Consider the following 13,313-nt stretch of genomic DNA (forward strand, 5'->3'; position numbering starts at 1 on the left):
AGCCTCTCACTGAACGTCCTCCTGTGACTGACCAGCACGTCATGGAGTGGGTGAGTGGAAGTGTCCAAGTGACCCCCTCATGTGCCCCCACCCTTTACAGACTGCATCTTTACAGACTGGAACTACATTTGCAAATGGACGTCCATAAGTCCTGGTGCATCTACGTGGAACCAGCTCGACTCGGCTCAACTCAACTCGACTCGTGTACCAGGTCCTATTCCAGACCGTTTCCATTACAGGATATTACCGACTTTACAGTACCTGGATGTAGGGATGGGAATCGTTAAGAATTTAACGATTCCATTGTCGATATTGCTTATCGATCCGATTCTCTTATCGATTCTCATTGGGTGAGGGAATAAAAGAGTACAAACGGGTGTGTTTGCATTAACTGTCTTTTATATTTCCATCTGCACAGAAAATATAACATATACAGTATTTACAAATAATAATAACAGATGACGCTGGGCCCAGTTCACGGGTGTGTGTGTGTGTGTGTGTGTGTGTGTGCAGTGAAAGTGAAACTAAAACTAAAGACTCTTTACTAATTCCTCTATTGCTGCATTTCTACTATGTGGAACCAGTTCAACTCTGCTCGGCTTGTCTCCCGTTGTTGTGCACCTCATTTCCTTTCCCTTCTTACCTTCGGAAACTTGTATTTGAGGAGTTATGACGTTTGTTGCCCACACCAGAACTGGAACTGACCCGGCGTTCACTCTGCTGCTACATTCACAAGCGCCGCTAAGTAGCGAATCAAATACGTGACATTCCTGTAAATGATTCACATGCTGTGGACAAATGTTTGAGGATATTGGAGGGATTCCACCCTTTTGAAGAAATGGAAACTTTGCAAGTGTTCCAAGTAAGTGGACCTGGTGTCGTCTTTTTAGACCGTTTCTGCCTCAATGCCATGTTGGCTACGTTCTGACCAAAACAATGCGGCATACATGTGACGTCATCGCGCATGCACAACGAGGGCGGAATCGATAAGCAGAATCGTTAAGGAATCGAGCTACTGGGAACCGGTTCTTGATTCCCATCCCTACCTGGTCGTCATAGCGATGTGGCGTGTTACTTTTGTGTCGTCTGCTCAGAGAGCTGCTGATAAACTCGCTCGTTTCGTGTTGTCTCGTCAAACTCATGCTGAATTTTTACATCTGAACCTCCTCAACAAACCATGGTGTAGTTTTGGGCTGTTATCAAATGGATTAACCTACCGCTATATTTACTGTAAACTTCCGCATCTGTTTTTTGTATAACGGTGGGTCACACAGACGACTCTGACCAACCAGTGGTCTGCAGTGTTTATATGTCACGTTTTAGAATCTGGTCCCCAGTCCTGGAACCTCGGCGGAGGTGATACCAAAACAGTAGTGCCGGGTACCAGGTTCCAGGTCCTTTTTCGTAATGGAAACGCAAAAAGGCCAAGTTGAGTCAAGCCGATACCACGTAGTGGAAACATGGCATATAGCCTGTCCCTCCATGGGAGTGGATCTCTCCTTCACTGTGGTTCTCCCCGAGGTTTCTGTTTTCCCACTGGGTTTTTGGAGTTTTTCCTTGCCGAGAAGAAGGGTGTAAGGATGAGGGACGCCCAGGACATGAATCCATTCTGTTCTTCTACTGTTTATTTGACTGTTGTTTGATTTCATATCCAACTAATTCTGTAAAACCCTGTTTTTTTTTTTTGGTTTGGTTTTTTTAATGTTTTTATGTCATATACCTGTTGTGAAGCACACTGAGCCGGCCTTGTGCATAGAATGTGTTCTATAAATAAAGTTGAATTGAATATTGTTTTGATTTTGGACATTTTTTATCATGATGACTCTAATTGTTTCCATTGTACTTTATAACAGGCTGACTCATTAAGGTAAGCGGATGCTTTTGTAGATTATTTTACGTGTGCATTTCTTACCCCTGCCTCGTTGGCAGCCCGAAGTCGAAAGCTGTACGTTGCACCCGGTAGCAGACTACCCACAGTGCACTGCAGCTCTGACCCGTGGTACACCTCCGCTGGTTTGGTGTCCCCCTCACTCATCTCCAGACTGAACACACACTGCTCACACACTCCCTCAGAGACAGGAGAGTCTAACGGAAGCACAAATACAGAAAATATTTATAACTCAAATGAACCAAGAATGACATTCAGACAGAAAATAAATTAGAGCTGCAAAATACATAGTTTGAGCATCGTCATTGCGATGTACGAGTGCACAATAGTCCCGTCCCCCCCCCCCCCCCCCCCGTCTGCCTCAGCACCATGCGAGGCCGAGCCTTCAGCCGTTCTGCTCTTCAGCTCTGGAACTCCCTCCCACCATCCATCCATAACTGTGATTCTCTCCCCATATTCATTACCAGACTCAAAACTCACCTTTTTAGAATAGCCTACCCCCCATAAGTTCTACTCTCCATTTTACATCTGCATTTCTATATATTGTAATTATTCTTTTATCTGTTTATTTCTTTGTATTTTATGGATTGTCTGTTTTATCTTGTTGTGCAGTGTCCTTGAGTGTCTTGAAAGGCGCTTATAAATAAAATCTATTATTATTTATTATTATTATTATCGCAGGTCCTGCAATATGGGAGGCAAATGAACACAATGTGCTCTCAACTAATTTCAAGGGTACCTGACACAAACTGTGCGCAGCAATCCACGAATCGCAATCGTTCTTAATCAGTTTGCCGAAGCAGACCACGGCCCTGCACATGGAGTGAGTCGCTGGTAACAACATTGAAAAATGAGCAACGAACAAGAGAAAATCACTGAAAATGAAGACGGTGCCAAAAAGAAAAGCAACGTCAGTTATCTGGAATTATTTCAGCTACAAGAAGGATGATACTGAAACGTGTTCTGTGTCGACAGTGCCTTACAATTGTTGCCACAACGAGAGGAAACACAACTAATTTGTTTGACCATTTATGTCGGCACCACGCAGCTTTTTGATATCACAATATACAGGTCACAGGGTTAAAAAAAAACTGCCAATGGGAGAGGAACCTGCAAGAGGAAATACCAAATGAGATATGGTGAGAGGGATGGAAATGTCAAAACTGTACTGCAAACTCACTATCATGGAGGGATTTTTGTTGGAAATGTCTGGCCCGTTTCTTTATTACACCTGTATGAAAATCACATTTTTCTGGAGTTCATTTTTCCTGCTGGAGGGAGTGCAGTTCACTGGAGGCACATCAAGCACATGTGTTCTGCTCCTGTCCTGGTATTGTTGGCTTTTGGAGAGAGATAATTAAATTGATGTATTCAGTTTTAGGTGTTCATTTTGATATGTCATTGGCTACTTTGTTTTTTTAGTATTCCCCCAGAGGAATTACAGGGGTTGGACAAAATAATGGAAACACCTTCACCTCAAGATGATAATGCCCCAATCCATACAGCTAGAATTGTTAAAGAATGGCATGAGGAACATTCTAATGAAGTTGAGCATCTCGTATGGCCGGCACAGTCCCCAGACCTCAACATTACTGAGCATTTATGGTCAGTTTTAGAGATTCAAGTAAGACGTCGATTTCCACCGCCATCGTCTCTAAAAGAGTTGGAGGGTATTCTAACTGAAGAATGGCTTAAAATTCCTTTGGAAACAATTCACAAGTTGTATGAATCAATACCTCGGAGAATTGAGGCTGTAACTGCCGCAAAAGGCGGACCTACACCATATTAAATTATATTTTGTTGATTTTTTAAGGTGTTTCCATTATTTTGTCCAACCCCTGTATGTGAAAGTGACATATATCTGTTTAGAATACTGCTTGCCGCAGGGAAAAAAGCCATCACCAAATACTGGCTTAAAAAGGACCCTCCTTCAATCTCCTTGGTGATAAAAATTGTCAACCAAATCCATTTAATGGAAATGATGACATACAATCTCCACCTACAACAGCACAAAGGTGTAAAGTAGAGGAAAAAATGGGATGTTTTCATTCAATCTGTGGACAGTAAACAGTATGTAAACATCTGAATGTACCTGTGACCATTTCTGTTTGTTTTGTGCTTTATATTAAAACAACAAAAAATAAAGTAAATAAATAAATAAATAAATTGCAATGTCAGATTTTTCCAGTATTGTGCGGCCCTAAAATAAATGTATTTCCTTCATGTCCAAAATGTTTTACATGGTTGTTTACACACAGCTCCGTTCATCAGGTACATTATATTTCAGCTCCAGTGGTTCTTTCTCCCGTGCTCTTTACTGGCAAATAATAAACGACAGAGACGGCAGGGAAAACCCTCCAATACATTACGCCTGACCTTTAACTTGAGCCAGTAATTTGCAGCAGCACTGTCTGAATGTGAGCTGATTAGGGCTGCAGCCAGCGCTCCAAAACTGGTTAAAACAAGAACTTCCCCCATGATTCAGCCTGGGAGACTTTCTCTTGCCAACAGATAAAGAGTACTAATCCGTAATAATAGGCAGGAATTAGGAAAGTTAAGCCAGATATGAGGCTAGGTTAGGCATTTAATGGGCTGAATAAAGGTTCAATTAGGATGACACATGGTTTACTTGGGTTACATTAGAGCTGGCCAAGCAGCCAAATGGTCAATTAGACCTGCAACATGAAAAAAGTCAAACATATTTCAGCAACTTTAAAACCAAACATGGACTACGTCTATGTCTGCACTCACCCCATTCTAACTGTACTTCCTTGTGTTTGGCTTTACCCACAATCCTCGGTGGCTGGCAGGGCCCAGGCGGGACGCATAATGTGCGGACTGGAACGCTAACAGTACACTTCAGGAAGAGAGATAAACACAGGAAATCAAAACACATAATTATAGATGTGTGCGATTACTAACTGGCAGGACATTTTTATTCAGGATGCATGGTTATTTGCAGATCGCAGACTTTCCCACATTTTCTGGTATTCGTATAAACTGGACGTCATGCAAAAGCCTTTTTATTTACTCATTTAGGTCTTTTTCTCTTTTTTACTGCAGCAGATTCAGCAAATGTTCATTCATTCAGAAAAATGTGTAAATGACCCACAAAATATGATGACAGCCACCTTTATGTGTAATGGAGCATGCTCATGAGAAGTGTGATTGACTATAATTAGAGTGCCTATTATTCAATATAAGGTTACATGTCACATCCTCTATGTCAGAAAAATGTTAGAAAAAACAACAAGGAAAAGAGATAATTAAGTGCTTCTGAAATTAAAGACATATAAATTGGAGTTATATGACCTGAAATTAGTAGAAAAAAACTAATATATGGTTACAGCTGTCATCAGGGTGTTATGATCCATCATGAAAAAAAACTTCTCACTGAATCAAAGCGCTTCATAAACATAACGATGAACTTATGTTGATATTTTACAGTACATGGTGCTAACAGTGTGTGATTGGATGATCCCAGATTTCCACCTGTGTTTAGTCCTGAATCCGCATCAATCACAGTATCAGGATTCTATTTGTATTGCCTTTGTTTCTTGAGATTTTTTAAGTATGTATCCCCATAAACCAGTGGTTCCAACCTTTTTTGGCTTGTGACCCCATTTTAACGTCGCACATTTCTGGTGACCCCAGACATTTAACACATTTATTTGTGTTGATCATGCTTTTAAAATAAAGTGGGGTTTTCTTCTGGGTAGAAATTCCCGCTCTTTGCGCAGTGTTTTGGCTTTACAGAAATATGCCAAAACACAACCAAAACACATCCATATATGGAGTAAGATGTTGCCGCTCTGTAGTCAGTCTTCTGGCTTGCCATAAACATGCCATACCATCCCTATACTTGCTCTTTGCCCAGTCTTTTGGTTAACCAGACATATGCCATAACTCAGACATATACTGCTGGTGCCTCCATATCTATTATGGATAACCTTAATCATACCACAGTTAAGCCTAAAGGTTTTCATAATGCCCAAAGAAAGCCAAAAATGCCAAATGTATGCCATAATACTGCCAAAATATTTGCTATCTGGGAACATAGTTCACAGAATACTAATGTGATTTTTTTTTTAAGTATTGCATTACACACCAAAATCTGTGTGTGGTGTTTGTTTGTAGAAAAGGGCAGACTGTAAATTACTCATCAATTTTGTTCACCCCTCCCCAAAAAAACAACACAGTGCAGAAAATTGCTGCACGTGACACAAATGTGTTCGGTTCTTGCATGAGACCCAATGGTAGGAAACATCTGCCCTGTCCCAAACCCAACACTACTTGCACATCCTCAGTTACCGCTCCAAAGTCACACAACACATTTAATTTTTTTTTTTTTTTTTTTTTATGCGTCTTACCGGGCTGTGTCCTCCGGTGGTGATGCTACACACACGTAGGCGGTAGAAGGTCCCCGGTGTCAGGTGCTCACACACACATTCTGTTGCAGGACCACTGTATGCTACCTCCCACTGGCTCGCTGCGTACACATCAGCATACACACGCACACACACACACACACACACACACACACACACACACACACACACACACACAGTGCAGAAATCAGCATACAGTAATTGATGGTTGTTTTGTATGTAGGTTGCAGGTGACCTAATTATTTTTCCCAGAAACTGAATCACATTAATCCAACTACAGCAGCAAAACACTATTGTTTTTTTGTTCTATTCATGAATTGTGTAGAGGTTTGAAATTCATTACTGCACCTGTGAAGCACTCCTTTATGTAAATATAGTCCCTGTTTACATCACACCTTTGCATAATAGGAGCAGTGCATTGTGGTTATATAATGCTTACGCTTACGTTGGCAAACACATCATAATAACATAAGGTGAAGCTGAGGAAAATCTACCATAATGGATGCAATATTCACAAACAGTTTGACCTTTTTAAGACAAAACATCTGTAACAGAGACTTAACTCAGAGCCAGACACAGATGTACTCTTAGTAATATAGTGAATAAGAGCAAATACAATCAAGTCCATCAGGCCAGACATGGAAAAAGGACACAGAACAAAGGAGATAGATGATGAAGTAAAGAGGCATTTGGGGCAATATTGTTATGCAACTTTTGTCTTACGTTAAAGAGTTTTAAATGTGATGAAAACATTGTATATTTCTCTAACATCACCTGGTAATTAGGGCTGGGTAAAAAAAATTGATTTAATCAATTTGGATCGATTATTGGTGGATGAGATCGGTTTTTCAGAGCAGGACTGTGAGTAAATGACCCGGAAACACGGTCGGCTCCGTCTCGCGAGCCCCTGGTGAAAACGGGGCATCTTGGTCATGCTCACGACGGTTCTGGCGTGGGAGGAACGCAGAGGAAGGGTGGGGAAAAGCCCTCAGTGGGAGGTCCTCCCGGCCTAAAACTCCAATCCGCAGTGCGGAGGAACTGGCCGGCAGAGGCAGGTCGCAGAAGCCGGTCGTTCTAGAACTATTAACTTGGATCACTTGTGGCTGAGGGCGGAGTTAGAGGAATAGTAAAGCAGAAGTCATGAAGCTCCGCCCACCCTCCCCCTCCAGTGAGTTTCTTGTACCAAGGGCCCAATATGGTTCTGTTTCAGGGGGCCAAACTGGTGTCAGTGCCCCAGGGTGACAGTAATGTGCCTTAACGCTGGAAGCACCAGGTGTAAAACAGAATAAAGATGACGAAGAAGTCTGTTCTGATCCACTGGAGAAATATGGACGTGTTTGTGCCCTGTTCATTATTTCAGAGCAGATTCATCTGTTTACTGATGAAATGTCAGATTTATTTCCTTCCTAATATCAATATTGATTCTGTGTTGCATGGCTGCAGTAGTCAAATAATCAAGTTACAACTCAAAATTGTACTTTGGTATCACTAAATGAATCTGAATCAATCAATTAATACTGAATCGAATCGAATTGCAATTAATCGATTCAGAACCTTGTGAATCGAAATCGAATCGATTAAGGAAATTGGCCATGATACCCAGCCCTACTGGTAATAGGTACACCAGTGAAACAGCTCTGATAAATTACATTACACCCTTTCATAACTGCAAAGGGCATAAATGACCCTATTGAGCAAGAATTAAATTCACCGATTACAACAATTTTGCCTAAATAGACCAATTTACTGGTCAGAAATGGCAGTTAAAGACAAGTTGCTGTCAGTCTGAATGGCTTCTTCACTTTTACCTGAACAATAAAAACATCATTCATCTACACTAAAGAGAAAACATAAGATATTCTCCATCTTCTTCTGTCCTTGGACCCTAGTAAATAAATACTGCCTATTTGTTTGATGTGGTTGAATGGATGGATGTAATTACTCTTCTTTTCATTATCACAGGTGTCAAACATACAGCCTGTGGGCCAAAAGCGGCCCACCGAAGGGTCCAATCTGGCCTGTGGGATGAACTTGCAAGTGCAAAAATTACACTGAAGATATTAAACGTCAAAGGTGTAAAATTCATTTCAGTTCAGGAACCACATACAGACCAATATGATCTGAAATAACAGAATAACCTATTAATAATGACATCTCCAAATTTTCTTCTAAATATTTTAATATGAAAAAAGTAAAATTACATATGAAAATATTTACATTTGCAAACTATCCTTTCACAATAAAATGCATATAACTTGAACAAATATAAACCTGAAATGTCTTAAGAATAGAATATTTAGAAGTACAATTTCACCAATATTCTGCCTGTTACTAAATCTTTTGTGTCTGTAGTTCCACTGTGATCTGTAAGTTGTAAAGTACATGTGTATATGATGAACTAAGGCATAATATTGTTACCTCTGCCAGGAGGTATTGTGATCACTTTGCTTTGTGTGTTTGTTTGTTAGCAACTTTACGGGAAAACTATTCCAAACATCTTTACCAAATCTTCCCCACAGATAGGCCTAGGCCCTGGGACCAACCCTTTAAATTTTGGGCCAAGTAGGCCAAAGTTCAAGGTCACAGCAAGGTCACAACATCTACAATTTTCCTATCTGTCATCATTGAGCAATTTTCCAAAATTCATAAAAAATTCAAAACTGCTCTAATTAACCTCCAATTTGATCCAGCCGTAGCTTAGAACAATATCTTGTATCTGGCACAAAATTGTCCACATCCACTGTGGAATGTGGACTCTGTGGACATTTACATTTAACTTTGAAAATCCCATTTACCACACATTTTTCATTATAACTCAACAAATATTGGTTGGAATTTACTATAATTTGACAAGCACATGACTGGTACCAAGCTTCAACTTTTTCTGCTGTATGGAACAACCTTGAAACTGTTTAATTTAAAAAGAAATAGTTGATCCACACATGCACACCGTTCGGGGTGCTTGGCGGAGGTTTGCATTCTCTGAACACTTGTTAAAATTGCACTTATTTTTTTAAAAAGAAATTTCAGGTTGTACATGGTTGTTCAGGTTATTCACATTTTCACAATGTAATTTTAGTTGTTTCACACTAAACCAAGAGGAAAATTTGTATGAAATGATTATTTATGGGTTATTATGTTATCATTTTACTGGTCCGGCCCACTTAAGATGATGTTGGGTCGAATGTGGCGCTTGAACTGAAATGACTTTGACATCCCTGGTCTGTATGGACTGAAAATAACAAGAGACAACATTTGGTTTCCTGGAGTCTACATGTGAGGAATTCCAAACACTGTGCACTGAAAAGGCTGAATAATGGGTACTGTTAGTGGGAAGGAAATGGATGTTTGCATGAGCACAAGACGAGTGTACATTCTGAACTGTGTTTTCTAAGATGAGAGAACACACCCTCAGCTGACCTACATACATGCAGACAGACAGACAGACAGACAGACAGACAGACAGACAGACAGACAGACAGACAGACAGACAGACAGACAGACTGACTGATAGATGTTACCTTCAGAGCAGCCCTCCGATATCTCCAGCAGGTATGTGAGGGCCTCTGAGCCGCCATTGTCCTGGGGAGGATCTGACGAAAGAAATGATGGAACGACTGTTAGTTTAGATCCAAAGCATCAGAAGACGGAGAGAAGAACTCATGTCACAAAGTCCACACACGTCATGCAGGCTGTTCTCAACGTTTACTGCTCTCATTTTTCCTGTAAAACACTACTCAAAAACCTTATCAACTTTCAGGGGCTGTTGCATGTTGTTTGAACAGCTGCCAAATATCTGAGCGATAAGAGAGCCCATCCAAAACAACTTAATTATTTCATTAAATCGTGTCTTTGCAGAATTTTCTCCAATATTTTGATTCTATGATAAATTATAACAGGGAAGAATTGGTGAATGATCCTGACTTTACAGTAAGCTGTTAACATTCACTTATGAGGCCTTGTATATATACCTAAACTGGACCTGTACTGGTCGTGTTCATGGCATTAATTGTGCTTTGTGTATTAGACAGGTGTAAATTCAGTTAAATAAATAAATAAATAAATTAATTAATTAATAAAATCACCATAAATGCATCACACTGGATCTTTTTTATGACATGAATTATGGGCGAGGGCAGAATCTATGGGGAGAAGCCATTGCCGTCTGTAAGTGACATACCATCGTTGTTTCTGGGTGATGGAATATGAGTAAACAAGCAGCAGTCAGTAAGGATATTGAGTGGAAAGCATGTGTTGGCGGTTGTTTGCTTGTGCACTCCACCACTGTCCTAGAGACGTGACCCAGCGCTGGTCGATAATGTGTCATCTTAGACTGATGTCTGCTGCACGGGGTCAGTGACCAGTCCATCACAGCCCACGTAATCAGACAATACAACATTACAGCGCCGCTACCGGTGTTGGAACAGCCAGCGAAAGAGGAAACATGTCACTGACCATGACTGACTGACGGAGCAGTGACTTACTTGAATGTACACGTACAGGGTGACACAAAAAAACGGGAACTTTTTAACAATCCAATAAGACCAAGAGTGATGGAAGAAAAATATTTCATTCATAGTAATTGAAACCTTAAACCATGCCATTTAAGAAACAATGATGGAATTTTCATTTTTAAAAAAAAATTACTTCCTGTAGATGGCGTCCTCCTGCACAAATGCATTCTTGAAATCTGCTGTTGAGATTCCTCATTGACCACTGCAACATCTCAGCTGGGATACTGTGAATTTCATCCTGAATTCTCAGTTTTAACTCATCCAGAGTTCTTGGTCGAGTCGTGTACACTTTACTCTTGAGATAGCCCCACAAGAAAAAAATCACAAATGGACAAATCTGGTGATCTAGGGGGCCAAGGAATGTTACCGAATCTTGAGATCACACGGTTACCGAACAATTCTCACACAGCCTCCAATGATTGCCGTGAAGTGTGTGATGTCGCTCCATCCTGTTGAAACCAGGTTTCTTGAACGCGTGGAAAATTGTTCAATTCAGGTGTAACGAAGGATTGTTAACATCTCCACGTAACGATTTGCAGTGACAGTGACTGAGATCCCCTGTTCATTTTCAAAAAATCCATGGTTACTAAAATGGGAGTGTGTTTACTTGCTCGAGGTCACTGTCTCACAGTGCTGCCACTCGCTCATGTCTGCCAATACGCACTTCAGAAATTCTCGTTTTTTTGGGTCACCCTGTACTTGAAAACGGGCTATAAGGTAAGTCACCTGACAGAACCACTAGTATTAAATGTGATTTTTTGTTAAATAGCTAGCAATGAAAACCCACTACAGGTACCCTTTAAGGTACTATATTTAGATGACCATGTAACCCATGGCAGGAGAAAACACATTCCACATTTTTGTCTGTGTGTGTATGGTCAATGGCAGTGATTAAGTGGAGACAATGTGGGATAGTCAACACCAATCATTACCATATTTTCTGGAGTTGCCCAGTCATCATCCCTTACTGGCAGGAAATCCACAAACACATTAACAATATAATAGGAGTTAATATCCCTTTTACTTTTGATACAGTTTATATGGGAGATATTCAGTTTGGCGGATGGAGAAATAATGATAAAAAGCTGGTCCAAATTCTCCTGGCTGGAAGCAAAAAAGTTATTATGAGAAACTGGCTCAAACCCCATCTACCCGCTATAGATGAATGGATCGATATTATTCATGAAATTTACATGATGGAACGGCTGTCATATTCCCTTAGAGTCCAGAAAGAGAAATTTTACAAAATCTGGAGTAAATGGACTGAGTATGTCAAACCTATAAGACCAGACTTCTCTTAAATTATTGAAAAAGGGTCAGGAAACAGTGTCTTATTGATCTAGACATTTTTTCTCTCTCTCTCACTTTTGTCTATGACTTTTAACCTGAACCTTTTTTATTTCATTATACTGCTACACAGGAATTTTGTCTTTGAAAAACCTTCCAATGTGAAAGCTTCCAATGTTCTTGTTGAAAATAGTTCTCACCAATGTTTACCTAAAGGTCTAAAAACATCTGAAAGAGCTAATGGAGAAATACTCAGATGATCTGTGACTGTTCATATGTAAATGTTGTGGTATATATATATATATATATATATATATATATATATATATATATATATGTATGTGTGTGTGTGTATGAGGAAGAGTGTAACAGATTCCGGCATTGTCATTTGTAAGTGCTCTTTATAAATAAAAAAATTTAAAAAAAAAAAAAGAAACCAATCCTGCGCTTTATTTTTTATGGAGCTGAGCATCATCCATTCACACTCCCGGACAGTAGATGGCGGTCATGCGCTGTAATGCTATTTAACACGAGACATTTCACAGCATCAAAGAAGACCCAAAAATTTCTGTTCAGATCTGGTTTTACCTACGTCGAGGACAAAAACCTCAGTGTGTTTCATTCTTGAATAAGTGACTGAACACACTTTTAATTTTTAACCGAGTGCACAGTTTTGGTTAAATATACCCAATTTAGTGTTAAAGGGAATATTTCCATCCTTAGCATCACCATCTGCTGGTCAGTTTATTTTAGGATTAAATTTGTCTTCTATGTTGACATACAGTGATAATCTGTATTATCTCAGGTTCAAAACACACCATCTTTTTATTAAATAAATTTGAGAAGTTCCACTTTTATCAGTTTGGATCATGGCTTGTCATTGAAGGGTGATAGCGGGTCCTGGAGCCAGACCAGTTGAGTAGAGCCCGACCGATATGGGATTTTTGGGGCAGATGCCAATACCGATACTGGGGGCTAAAAAACGTCGATATCCAATATATCTACCGATATCCGATATTGGCCGATAACTGATATATTGGCCGATATATGAAATAAGAACATTGATCTCCACAGGATATAATAATCTTATATTAGATAATTGTGAACAGGTGGATTAACAGTTGTATAAATCTTTGTTTATCTCACATAGATAATTCACACAACTTTCAAATGTAAACTATGCAATCACAAAAATAATTAGAGCAAAAAATATGACTGACCACAAACTTATGTTTT

General features: G+C 39.9%; 1 protein-coding gene across 1 annotated transcript in view; it reads right to left on the reverse strand.

Moving 5' to 3' along the window:
* The window catches only part of fndc3ba (fibronectin type III domain containing 3Ba), a 260,323-nt gene that overhangs the window by 48,805 nt on the left and 198,205 nt on the right, over positions 1-13,313 (reverse strand). Inside the window, exons 17-20 of the mRNA XM_030127293.1 lie at positions 9,798-9,869; positions 6,259-6,377; positions 4,640-4,745; positions 1,913-2,085 (exon numbers count right to left, since the gene is read on the reverse strand). Coding sequence (XP_029983153.1) covers positions 1,913-2,085; positions 4,640-4,745; positions 6,259-6,377; positions 9,798-9,869 — 470 coding nt within the window. The remainder of the gene's footprint in view (positions 1-1,912; positions 2,086-4,639; positions 4,746-6,258; positions 6,378-9,797; positions 9,870-13,313) is intronic.

The sequence above is a fragment of the Sphaeramia orbicularis genome, chromosome 22 (genome assembly GCF_902148855.1).
Source record: "Sphaeramia orbicularis chromosome 22, fSphaOr1.1, whole genome shotgun sequence".
In the NCBI taxonomy this organism is placed as follows: Eukaryota; Metazoa; Chordata; class Actinopteri; order Kurtiformes; family Apogonidae; genus Sphaeramia; species Sphaeramia orbicularis.